Source organism: Camelina sativa, chromosome 15, assembly GCF_030686135.1.
Source record: "Camelina sativa cultivar CO46 ecotype springtype chromosome 15, ASM3068613v1".
Lineage (NCBI taxonomy): Eukaryota > Viridiplantae > Streptophyta > Magnoliopsida > Brassicales > Brassicaceae > Camelina > Camelina sativa.
The window spans coordinates 2,731,752-2,744,793 of NC_141894.1; the positions used below are offsets into that span (position 1 = coordinate 2,731,752).

A 13,042-nucleotide genomic window follows, 5' to 3' on the forward strand; every position below is an offset into this window, starting at 1 on the left:
AAAACTATAATCAATTGATACGTCGGATCATATCATTGGTTCTTATAAAATTGAAATAAAATACACATTCTCATTAAGTCAACATAGATGATTCATAGACAAATATAACTTTCTTTTATTATTAAAAGCATTGAGAAATCACAACAGATAATTGTACGAACAAATATAAAAACACAGAGCCTAACTGAATGGGAGAGAATAATAATATGACGATGACAATAAAGTAATTAACGATACGATTACTTGGTGTACAAGACATCTTCCCACGGGTGTCGGTACAGTGGCTGCTTCAGTCTCTTCTGATCAAATGTGTGCCTGCAACCATTTTTTTCACAGAAAGCCAGATCAATTTTAAGTCACTTCAAGAACAAGATATAGATGGATAGATGTGTCCGGTTAGGATATTTACCCGATTAAACCGATGGATCGAGCAAGGACGAAGAGGCCGTTTAGGTAACCAATCTGGACGATTTCGTCAATCTCTTGCTTAGTGAACATCCCACTTCCAGCGAGAAGGTCCAAGAAGAGAGATCCAATGGCTCCGTCAACGTTGAGTACGAGGTTGTTGGCTTTGGAGAGTGTGTATGTCTCTACTTGGACTGCGTATTCCATGTACTTGACTGCAGGGAAGTTAGACCGTGCAAACTTCTGAAGCAGCTCCACTCTTTTGTCTCTGTTGTCTCTGCTCTTTATCCTATAACAATCACAATAAGATGTTAGGACAACATTCAATAAGGGAATGCTCTGTTTCTGCTGCCTCTAAAAAGAAAGATTAGGCTTCAATTGTTTGTTTATGTTCGTATTTCAATAAAATGAAACCTTTCTGTCATGGCTTGTTCTTACCTGTGACCAATCCCAGGGACACGGATTCCTTTCTTCTTCATGCCTTCCACAAATTCATATGGTGTGAGACTCTGGAAAAGGCAAAACGTTTTTGTACAAATTATATCTAAATCTCAAGAAATGCATGAGGCAGTTAGAGTGAAGGAGATAAGGAGTTTTACCCTGTCACAAGCGTCTTTGAAGTATCGTGCTGCGTCATCAATGGCACCGCCAAATCTAGGACCAATCGTTAATAGACCTGTTTGTTGGAGAGATTATCACTTATTATAATTTATAAGCATAGATTATTATTGTATAGCAAACTTCACCTAAAAGAGTTGATGAATTGGGATGTTAATTTACCTGAGACAAGACTTGAGACAAGGTCTTTTCCTGCTCTTGCTGTGACTATGGTGTTGTGAGCGCCGGAGACGCATGGACCATGGTCAGCGCACAACATTATGCATATCTGATCAAAGTTCAAAGTGTTAGAAAGCATATTCAATCTCAGTAGCTAACAGTGTTCAATATCTGTGTCAGTACATGGAAAGATGAGCAACCTCAATAAATTTGGTACAGTAACGGGGAAGGCTACGTTTGAACCATAGGAGAGAAATGACATCTCCCACGCCTAAACCCTGTTCAATGATGGATGACATTGGCACACCAGCATAGCAAGGTTCTTCCCCTGCAAATTCAATGCAAAAAGAATTTTGTTTACAAGTGTTCTTGTTTTATTCATGCTAATCTGGTCTGGTTTCAATAGAAATATTACCTCTGTCGTCAGATATGGTGGAGATGATGTGAGTAGGAGCCCGGACTTTCCCACTCTTAATTGCAGAGCTGAGATCTTCTGGAATTTGTGGAGGAGTGACTTCCTTAATAGGAGAGACCTTTCCTTCTTCAACCTAGGAGGAACAGAAGAAAGGAACATAAGATCACAACAACACAAATGCAAGCTAAGAGCAAATTTGATTGGAGACTGACCAATTTGTCAAAAGTTTCCTTGATTGCAGATTCTAGGGCTTCAAATGAAGTGGGTACAGTAGCTCCAGCGTCTTTCAGTGCTTGATTTTTGGCTTGTGCAGATTCCATCTCTCCACCACTTTTGGCACCCTAATTCATATAAGATCAAAGGATGATTTATATCGCTAGCAGAGAAACATTAGTGTCCAAAGTTCTTTAAGTCAGTTTCTGGGTGACACTTACTGCATGACCAAATTGTACTTCGGATTTGAAGAGACGTGCACAAGTCCCGCTGACCCAAGCAACCACTGGTTTGGTCACTTTCCCCTGTTTCAAGGCCTCAACTAGAGAATATTCATCGCGTCCTCCAAGCTCTCCAAGTACAACCACCATCTTAATCTGCAATATTTAAAAATGATTACAAAACTTCGGAGTTAAAGTATAGCTTTTCTCATAGTTAAACACTAGTTAAAATATTAGGCTTGAGGATATCCCAGTGGGGCAAGAAAATTTAAGTCGAGATTAATATACATACCTGTGGGATGTTATTAAATCGCAAGATATGGTCAGATAATGTGGAGCCAGGAAACACATCCCCACCAATAGCAATGCCTGTGGCCATCACAAAACATTTTTCAGCTTAAGATTCTTCAGAATGATAGGAATGAGGAGACATTCAGTAGTAGATTCGGAACATAATATCTAAAGTTACCTTCATAAATCCCATCTGTCACACGGGCAATGGTATTGTACATTTCGTTAGACATGCCGCCCTGTAGAAAAGGGAGAATAACAAATAAATTCTCAGAGAAGGATACAGAAGAGGATAATAAAACGAGCTAAGGCAGACTACAAAACGCCACAAAATAAAGAACAGGACATACAGATTTCGAGACAAAGCCAACAGATCCAGGCCTGTACAACTTGCATTGGATGATATTGTCAATTGTTCCAGCAGTGTCACCAATTTTAAAGGCACCAGCTTGAACACCTCCAACAGTAGCTGGTCCAATAATAACCTTTAACGACCAATTGATGACAGAGAGCTCACATCAATTAGAAAAGATTGATACATAATGTGTTCCAAGGAACAATGTATAATAAGGAATGAGTCAGTTCAGTGTTATAAACCACCTTATTGTTAGCACGAGCATAAGCAATCAACTGCTTAGTGTCAGACTCCGGAACACCTTCTGCTATAATGGCCACAACTTTAATAGTTGGCTGCTTCAAAGCAGCCATGGATGAAGCAGCAGCACTAATACAAGAGAATGAAAAAAATACATTACAAAAAGAATCACAAAGAGAGACCGAAGAAAACACAGTCACAGAATAAACACTAAACGAACCTTCTAAACGATGCAAAGTTGATGAATACATCAGCTGTGGGATGCGCAGCGCATGCTGCCTCAATGCTGCAAGAAAGAGACAACGAAGTTAAATTGTCTGAATCATGTCTCTCTCTTTCTCTATCTAAGATGGTAATTTAACTTACGCTGCGTGAACAGGAATGGCTATTTCCTCCTGACCAAAAAATAGCTTTTGGAATCCCTCAGAACCTGGGTTAATGATACCAGCAACAGAAGGAGTTTCTCGCCCTGAAAAAGAGTAAAGAAACCAAAATTTAACAGTCAAGTCTAGTAAATCCAGAGAAAGAGAAAAACTGATGAAGACGACATGGAGAAACAGAGATAAAACGAAGCAACACTCACCACAGAGGAAATCAAAATCAAGCATCCGCTGAATGGGAAGCTGCTTGTAATTGTAGAACAGGGCTTGTGTGTTGCGTGAAAACAGCTGTCCCGTGGCCATTTTATTGGCTCGTAAGGAACTGAGAATCAGAAAGAACAAAAAAAGGTGAAAATTTGAAGCTGTGAATAAAAAAATATTACTTTCCAATCCAAGATGAAGATGCAAAAAACTGAAAACCCCAAATCCAACGGTCACACACCAAGCAAAAGTTTCTCCCTTTCCATGATTATACAACTAAAAAATTGATTCATATGATCGAGAAACGAATCAAAGAAGAAGCTTTTCTGAAAAAAGTTCAAATTGTTTGTTTCGGATTATAAAAAGATTACGCTTTTAGGGATCAAAACAAGGGACCCACTAGTGCAAATCTCAACCACTGCATTAGTTCTCATATCGCTTTAGATCTCTCAGCCTCGTCTAAACAAAACAAAAAAGTACACCAGTATCGAATCATCACTAGCCCTCTAAACCCCAAAACCCAATCCGGATCCATACTTTAATTTTCTGACTGAGATGAGCAGAAAAGCACAGATCGGAATCAAAAGAAACACGGATCTAACTCCTCCAATGAAAAAAAGTTAAAGAGAAATCAGAAGACAAAACGAACCTGTGGACACTTGCCGACTCGAGACTCGAGAGAATCAGAAGCGAGAACAATGTTAGGTGGAGGAGAGTAGATTGATGTTAGGAAGGTAAATGGTTCAGAGGAAGAAACCAATAAATGGAAAGAGAGAGAGAGAGAGAGAGAGAGAGGGTAAGTAATGGGGGAGGGAAACAAATAAAGATCAGCTCAGCTACCCACCACCAGAGAGAGACACACTCACGTGGCCCGTGGTAGTTAGCTCACAGCTCCTGATCTCCGATCCAAACTTTGTTTTTTCTTCTTCTTTTTGTTGTCAATGCATCTAAGATGTGTCTTGGGCGAATTTGCCTCATAGCCAAAACAAAAAAAGTAACAAAGAAACTAGCCAAATAATGAACTAAATTAAGTGAGTAACCATTGGTTGAGGTAAAAAGACAAGGGAAGGATAGGGTGAGGTACACGCGCAATTACCAACGAGTGTTAGTGTAGAAGATATTTATTTATTTATTTATTTGGATAAATAGATGATACCCCTTTACATTTTATTTTAATATATCTTTTCAATAAGATTATTTAAAATTTTGAAATTTATCATAAAAAGTTACATTTTTTTTTCTGCATTCGACATAATTTGAATTTTTAAAATCGAATGTTGAAAATTTTACATGATAAATAGTGTTTATAATAAGAATTATACTAGGACTATAAAATGGTATAGAACATATAAAATGGTATAGAACATTGATACAACCCAAATCGTGAATTAAATTCACAACAAAGAAAAATGTTATACCCTAAGGGATACAACATAAGCAATTCAAACAACTGTTAAATACTAACTGTAAAAGATTAAAATAGACAACTCAAACGACCAAATTAAACACATAAAAAAAAACATTATACCGTAAGAGATACAACATATGCAACCCACATAAATAGCTCAAACCGAATTAAACACACAATAAAGAAAAAACATTATACCCTAAGGGACAAAATAGGCAACCCAAACAATTGTATTAAACACTAACCGTATATACCGTAAGAGATACAACATATGCAACCCACATAGATAGCTCAAACCGAATTAAACGCACAATAAAGAAAAAACACTATACCCTAAGGGACAAAATAGGCAACCCAAACAATTGTATTAAACACTAACCGTATATACCGTAAGAGATACAATATATGCAACCCACATAGATAGTTCAAACCGAATTAAACGCACAATAAAGAAAAAACACTATACCCTAAGGGATAAAATATGCAACCCAAACAACTGTATTAAACACTAACCGTATATGCCCTACATATTAACCGAGTTAAATGCTGACAATGAAACAATATAATATATAAATTGTTTATGTATTTCTAATTTTAGTTTGAATTAATGTATGTATGCAATGTAAATAATTTGAAACTTGAGAAATATACTTTTAAAAATGGAATAGAGTGTTGTTGTATTTATATATTACAAATATTTTTGTTATTATAGTTAGTGTATAAATTATATTTTCTCATCTTAATATCTTTAAATCATAATAAACATTAAAAACTATAGTTTAATTGAGTTTGTGAAATTAAAATAGTTTGTTCAAAAGAAAATTTATTACAAAATATGAAAAAGTCAAGAAAAAAGAAAAAAAAACTGTTGCCAAATGAAAGATGACAGAAATATGTAAGTATATATTGAAAGAAGAAGACATACGTAGACAAAAGAGTAGGGGCGAGTGGCAACAGTTAATCACTAGTAGGGCTATAATTGTCATTAATATGTATTATATAGAGTATATAATCTTTTCATAGTTAGAATGGCTAGACAGTGAATTATAATTTTTTGTTGGTCATTCCTGCCAATTTCCCATGTGTCTTTCTATGGACTAACAAAAACCAAAACAAATGGAAAACAAAACTGAGTAGATGGAATTATTATACAAATACACTTAAGTGACTACAAAAATAGCCAAATAGGTAATATCATAATATATAACTATTATTAGAAATCTTATATACGAATTTAATTTTGTTTTTGTCATAACCTTTTTTTTTTACATTATTTAATATATATAAGCACTGTATGATCTCATGTTTTGTGTAACATAAAAATAATATATATGTTAATATATTTTTAAATAATAGGAAATAAAAACTATGAATTAAAAATTGACAAAAAACAGAAAAAAAAAAAACTAAGAATTAATTTAATCGTGTTAGGGTTTAAGGCGTTATCTGTGTCACTCCCAAATCTGTTTGGGGTTTATGCAACTCAAGTGTACTCTCGCGTTATGGAGTAGATAGAGATAGCCAACAAACCAGTGAAACTTGGATTGTTCATCGAGTTTTTTTGTTCCAAATGGATTCTACTGATGACGATTTTGGTGAGTTGTACGTTGATGACAAGGTTCATCTGGGGAAGAAGGGGAGTGATACTTTCTCCGGCGGCGATGCAGGATTCGTAAAATCGTCTGAAGAATCGGAGTGTGCGACGGATTCCGGCAAGGATAATGGTTTGGAAGGGTCATTAAAGCCTGATTCGGAAGGTGAAATCAAGAAATTGGGTGTGGTGGCTGATGATTCGAGTCCGTGTGACGACGACGACGAAGCTTGTGCTGTGAATCTGAGCGAGGCGAATGAAGAAGAGTCGGAGTATAGTGACAGTGATAGTGACGATGATTTGAAAATAGTCCTGCAAGACGACGACGATTCTAAAGCTGATGCTTGTGCTGGTGCCGTCGAAGCTTCCAAAGCTTGCTCCTTTCAGAGACCGTGGACTGGATACGCTTCAGCTTGCACCGATCCTTCTTTAGGAATGTCTCAGTATGGATATAGTAGTTTCTCTAACAATTGGTCCAGGTTAGTTACATTGGTGATTATCATAATATCTGATTGGTGAATCTGTTGGTTTAGATATAATCAAATGTGTGTGTTTAGGTTTATTTAATGTGATTTGGAATGAACAATGGTTAATGTGTTTGAAGATACATGATATGCATTGTGATGTGTGTTTCTCTTATGCTCAGGACACCTTTTGATGTAAATTTGGATCTGTTGGAGACTAAGCCATGGAGGAATCATGGTATGGATATCAGTGACTTCTTTAATTTTGGGCTTAACGAGCAAAGTTGGAAAGATTACTGTAAACCGTTGGTGAGTTAACATGTTTTCGTTCTTGTTTTCTTATCATTGTGGCAAGGGAGTATTTTGGTTTGAACTTAATGAGTTACTTTTTCCTATTTAACTGAAGGGAAGAGCTATTGAGGTTGGAGGTGGAACTTTTGAGCGAATACCTTCTGCAGATTTGCGTCGTCCACGTGATTCAGACCCTGATGTAGTGATACAGGTCAGAGATTGATTAAAACTTGGTTTGTTGTTATTTTTGCTTTCCTTATCTTCCATTGCTGATTAAATGTATGAAACACAGATCCCAGTTACTAATGATGTTGAGGAGACACCTGAAAAATCAAGGTCTCTCAACATAACATCAAATGAAGCATCTAGAAGTGAGGATTCACATTCAAATAGTGGGAAGGATTTGAATTCAGTCGATGATTCTCCAAAAGATGAAGCTTTTGAGGGGTGTCAAGATGAAAACACTGGAAGTTTCAATGGCGAGCAATCTCCTCCAACAGAAAATTGCTGCAGGAAGGAAGTAACAACACCTTCTGATAAGGAAATGGTTGAGGATGAGAAAGAAGAGAGTTTTTGCAGTTCTGATGAGGCGGATTCATCCTCAGTGGAGAGGGAATCATCTCTTGGAGATCGCATTCGTTTGAGCCCTACCTCTTCCTGTTCTGTTGGTAATAATGATGAATCTGATGATTACGAAACAGAGTCATTGAAAGACAGTGCTACTGATGACCAACGTGAAGTCAGTACCCCACCACGACAAGCTAGACTTGCAGAACATGAAGCACTTAGTATCGAAAGAAAGGAAAGGAATGGTACAATGCATTCCAGACGCGAAAGATCTCACGAAGACTCAAGCGAAAAGCACTGTGGAAGAGCTGGCTATGCTGTACATGGGAGAATAAAACACAGAACTGTGAAGGATGCATCGCCTACACCAGATCCAAGTTGTGGCAGAAATGTTCGTTCTCGACATGAAAGTTTCTATCGTGATTCAAACAAAAACTGGCAGAATGGACCACGTATTACATTAGAAAGGGATGAGACTGAAGGTAAAGGCTTTCATTACTCAAAAAGAGAAAAACGTCATGATAGATTGTATCCATCTGTGGATCATGCTCGGCAGAGAGAGCAGAGGTTTGGTTGGCGCAGCAACAACAAAGAATCATCACTGGGTCGAGGTTTTGATCATTCTAATAGTTACAACTGTGAGGCGCATCTTAAAGAGTATACCTCACATTCACCCTTGGATCTTAATCAGAGAAATTCTAGATCAAGTTATAAAGAAGAGGATGATCGATATGGTTGGCATCATTGGGAAAGAAAATATGGTCATGAAAGAAGTCCTGTCCGAGCCTACGAGAACAACAAACAAAGAAACGGGTATGATTGGCTAAGAGAACCTTATTATGAGGACTGTTTCCCAATTACTGACATGGACTATAGGTACCGGTCAGAGTACTCTTCTGCATATGCAATCCATAACCTCGAACAGGATCGCGAGAATGATCTTCACTGCAGAAGAAGGGCTGATTACGATTATAATCTGCATCGTCATAGATATGAAGATGGATGTCACAGGGCAGAAAGTAGAATTTCATTTGACAGGGAGATGCGTTATTTTGCTGAAGTGGAAAGGAGAGAATTTCAAGGGTATAAAAGACATGAGGAATTATCTGAAATAGAGAAAAGACACTATTACACTCATGACTGGCATCTTGATAGATTTGTTTCAGAGGAAGATGGCTATAAGTGCAGAACCCGAGATGCTTGGCCCTCACCGTCTTTATCTTTGAGAGATTCTTGGTACACAAATGAAGCAAAAGGTAACTTTCGGAGAGATGATACCAGAGACTTCAGAACAGTTGAGGCATATGACAGCCAGAATGACCAGTTTCATAAGGCTGCACCGAGAGATGGTTGGACGCAGAGTCGTGGTCGTAGGGATAATGTGAGCGTAAAAGATAGACTAAAGTATGCTGATGATTGGGTTGGTCCTGATAGAGGCAGATATAACTTGGCAGATGACACTCGATGTTCAGTGATAGAAGTTACTCATTGTGAGCATCCATCATATACTGATGAGATATTACTCCGCGACGTAAGAATACCAACACATAATCGAATGGCTATCAAACAAAGGTCTGGATACGATAAGAGCCATATTCATGAAATTGATGAAAGACATCATAGATCCAAAAGGCTGAGGGGAGGAGATGGGCATGCTTTCATCAAACGTCAGGATCCGGTTGACTTAGCTGGTAGGCAAGGAAAGGTAAAGATGAAATCTATATGCTTTTAAACCTAGATTTAGTTAGTATAAGCGCCTTTCAGTTTTCCAGATTAAATAAGATTTCACTCTCCTTCCAGTTATAATTTCACTCATACATGCTTTTGGCTTTTCTTTCTGTTTAATGTGGTCTGCCTTCTTTACTTGATTTTTTTTTTTTGTTACTACGATCTGCCATCATATAGTGTACATGAAGAACATAAGCCTTCTCATGTGTAATTTGTGTGTGTGTTTCAGCGCTCTAACCAATCAAAAAGAGGATTCTCCAATGGCCAAGACACAATAAAACAACAAGATGGTCAGAAATCAGGAAAGTTGATCTGCAGAAGTGAAGAGAAAGCTGTGCGAGTTGGAGATACAAATGATAAAGAAGAAGGCGAGATCATAGAAGGAGAGACGAACGTGAAAGTTGTTGAAATAGACAACGAGCGAATACAAGAGAGTCTGAAGAAAATGGAGAAACGGAGAGAGAGGTTCAAGGATACCAAAATGGCAAAGACGTTAGAAGCCACATTCGAATCTCAAACCGAACCGAGAGCTAAAACCAATGTTGTTACTACTAATCAACAAAGACCGGCTAGAAAGAGGCGATGGTGTGCAGCAAGTTAAAAAAAGATAATAGGTTAACACAGTAGCGGTTAATTGATGGTAGGTTATGTATAAACCGATCAACTAAAAAGTGGTTGATCTAACAAAAAGTCACAAAACCGAACAATTGGCTGTGTGACGTGGTTTTTGGATTTTAAGTGATCTTTTTTTGAATTTTGACTATTATAAAGTTTTAACTAGAAGATTTGACTTTTGACCAATGCATTCATATTATAAACCGAAGACAATTAGAGCGTATGATAACAAACTAGAACATAACCAGTGGGTAAGAGAATAAACCAGACCGAACCGAACTGACTTCAAAATTTTCGACTTTTCTTTTGTTTTTTTTTTTTAATTTGGGAATAATTTTCGTAGCCGTCGGATAACACGCGGCTGATCTGAAGCGTCTCTGTCCAAAAACAAAAACAAAAACAAGAGAGGAGGAGGAGAAGAGAAGAGAATTCAAACCAGTTTCCATCGACGAACGAAACGAGGACCTATTTTAAAGTCACGATTCCTCTCTCTCTCTCTCTCTCTCGCGTAGAGCTCTTCTTTTATTTTCTAACTTCCCAGGTGCGTTTTTTTTTTCTATTTCCAATTTCGAACCCAATCAAAGGTCCTTCCAATTTCATATGATTTTTTTTTTTTTTTTTTACTTTCAAAGTCTTTCTTTCAATAGAAAGATCCGTTTTATTATCTGATTAGAACATGATAAGCTGCTTAGAATATTATTTGTTAAATTTATTTCGATTTTGATTTTAGAACTAATAAATTACTGGATCTGGAAGTTACTGGTTGAGAGAGGAGACCCTTTCAAAGCTTCTGAAATCTTTACGCAGAGTATTAGGGTTTCTTTGAGTTAAATCTTTACGCAGTTTTTGATTTTTACCAACTTGAAATTGAATTGTAGACTAGATAGATACGAATCTGGAATTTTTTTGGTGTAGTGCTTACTTTTTTTTGTTATTTTTCCTGGATTGGTTGATACTTACCGCTGATTTTTATGGTTTGCAGAGACCAAGTTGTATTGCTGCGAACATAAGTTGCTGCAATGGCGAGGATAAAACCTCAAGCTCTTTTAAATCAAAGCAAGAAGAAGAAGACTCCTAGTCGCATTAGTATTTCAACTATTATTGTGTGTAATCTTGTAGTCGCTGTAGTCATACTGTCCTTGGTCACAACTTATCGACATTGGTCCCAAAGGTTTGTTTCCATCTCTGAACTTTACTACTGCTTTTCATTACTTCTGTTATCCCAGGTGTCTCTTTTTTACTATATGCATAGCTAGAAAAAGTGATATTATTCGTTTATCTCCCCAGGACAAGAAACACAATTGAACATGAAACTCAGAGTCAGAGATTTGAGGTACCCTTTTTGATAAGTTTTTTTTTTTTGTCAATTCTGGTGAACTTCCGAGCGCTTAGGTTTTTGAGTTTTTGATATTTTACATATGTGATCTGGCTTTGCTTTGTGCTTCAGGACACAAATGCTGCATCGGAGCAAAAGAGTTATGACCTTCCTGGTTATGCTGTAAGTTCATATATCTATCTCATCATGGTCTTATTATGATCTGTTTCATCAGTATTTGGAAGTAGAATCTTGATGTAACTTGCTTCTATATTTTCTTATCTCTTGTAGGATATAAACACATCAAAAGGACTTATAACTGTTGAACTCTTCAAAGAAGGTTCCCCTAAAGTTGTGGACAAGTTTCTCGATCTATGGTTAGTATCAGAGTTCATTTGATATCATTTTAAGCTTGATGATAGATAACGAAAAGTTTAGGGATTTGATTAAGCCAGGCCATGACTTTGTTCTTAAGTAGGAGTATTACTTGTAGCTTGATAGGATCTTAGTAACGCTAGTTTCTTCATTGATTGATTTTTAACCCTTGGCTCCTGTTGTACCCTTCTTGGAGTTTAGAATATGAAACCTCATAAAAGAGAAAAAGGCTGAATCACTATTTGACGCTATTACAGCTTAATATGATAGTAGAACTTATTTGTTGTGTATTGTTTGCAGTCAAAAAGATCACTTCAAGGGAATGCCGTTTCATCGGGTTATAAAAAACTACTTGGTACAAGCTGGTCACTCGCCGAGCTCTATACCTGTAGAAGAATGGACAGCTAAAGGAAAACTCCGTGGTCGCCTTCACACAGGGTAACTTGCTTGTGCTCTGCTTTTTGGATTTTCATTGTACATTCATCATCTCTCGTTGATTTAAAGTTTAAACCTATCTGTATGTTCTCTTGTTATTCAGCCCAAAACATGAGGCATTCATGTTGGGGACACCAAAAACAAAAGGGAACAACAAGGATTTTGAGCTTCTGATCACAACGGCGCCAATCCCGGATCTGAATGATCAGCTTATAGTGTTCGGAAGAGTCCTTAAGGGAGAGGATGTAGTACAGGTTTGATCCAACCGAACGAACCACACTCTCTTTTCAGTTTTATGGTATGTTTCATGTATTAACGATTCAGTTATATCATTACAGGAGATCGAAGAAGTGGATACGGATGAGCATTACCAACCGAAATCGCCAATAGGGATCACTGGCGTTGTACTGAAACGAGAGATATGAAATGAAAATCTCTATTCCTTCCTTCCTCTGTAAATGAGGCCCACGCCAAATCTTTTTCTTCATACTCACTGTTTGTATAAACCCTCTTTTTGAGGTTTCTCTCTTTTCTTTCTATTTTACAGTTTATTCTTGTTTTTGTAATTTTATTTGATCTTTCTCGAGGAAATAGAATCTTTTGTTTGATATGCTTCTCTCCTTATGCATTACAACAACACAAATTTAGATGCCTAAAAATTATATAAGTTGATTTTATCTTTCGTTGTGATTTACAAACTCTAAAATTATACTTATCTAACTCTCTAAAGATTTTTTTTTATAACGCTACAAAGT

The 13,042-nt window shown here is 37.0% G+C and overlaps 3 protein-coding genes across 3 annotated transcripts; 2 read left to right on the forward strand and 1 right to left on the reverse strand.

Annotated features, from left to right (window-relative positions):
* Positions 1–50: 50 nt before the first annotated feature.
* On the reverse strand, positions 51–4,610 carry LOC104744835 (ATP-citrate synthase beta chain protein 1). Its single transcript, XM_010465943.3, has 17 exons — positions 4,148–4,610; positions 3,501–3,619; positions 3,284–3,386; positions 3,138–3,203; positions 2,923–3,046; positions 2,673–2,807; positions 2,501–2,561; positions 2,324–2,400; positions 2,032–2,187; positions 1,810–1,938; positions 1,598–1,730; positions 1,383–1,510; positions 1,186–1,291; positions 1,005–1,081; positions 844–914; positions 410–694; positions 51–315 (listed from the first exon to the last, which is right to left on the reverse strand). The coding sequence occupies exons 2-17, from the start codon at positions 3,598–3,600 to the stop codon at positions 240–242; spliced, it is 1,827 nt and encodes a 608-aa protein (XP_010464245.1). The 5' UTR covers positions 3,601–3,619; positions 4,148–4,610; the 3' UTR covers positions 51–239.
* Positions 4,611–6,346: 1,736 nt separating this feature from the next.
* On the forward strand, positions 6,347–10,301 carry LOC104744836 (FIP1[III]-like protein). Its single transcript, XM_010465944.2, has 5 exons — positions 6,347–6,976; positions 7,144–7,270; positions 7,368–7,463; positions 7,545–9,524; positions 9,777–10,301. The coding sequence occupies exons 1-5, from the start codon at positions 6,477–6,479 to the stop codon at positions 10,146–10,148; spliced, it is 3,075 nt and encodes a 1,024-aa protein (XP_010464246.1). The 5' UTR covers positions 6,347–6,476; the 3' UTR covers positions 10,149–10,301.
* Positions 10,302–10,483: 182 nt separating this feature from the next.
* LOC104744837 (peptidyl-prolyl cis-trans isomerase CYP21-4) lies at positions 10,484–12,895 on the forward strand. Its single transcript, XM_010465946.3, has 8 exons — positions 10,484–10,703; positions 11,145–11,333; positions 11,450–11,495; positions 11,610–11,660; positions 11,769–11,854; positions 12,153–12,290; positions 12,391–12,541; positions 12,626–12,895. Exons 2-8 carry the CDS (start codon positions 11,182–11,184, stop codon positions 12,710–12,712), a joined length of 711 nt encoding a protein of 236 aa, XP_010464248.1. The 5' UTR covers positions 10,484–10,703; positions 11,145–11,181; the 3' UTR covers positions 12,713–12,895.
* The last annotated feature ends 147 nt before the right edge of the window (positions 12,896–13,042 follow it).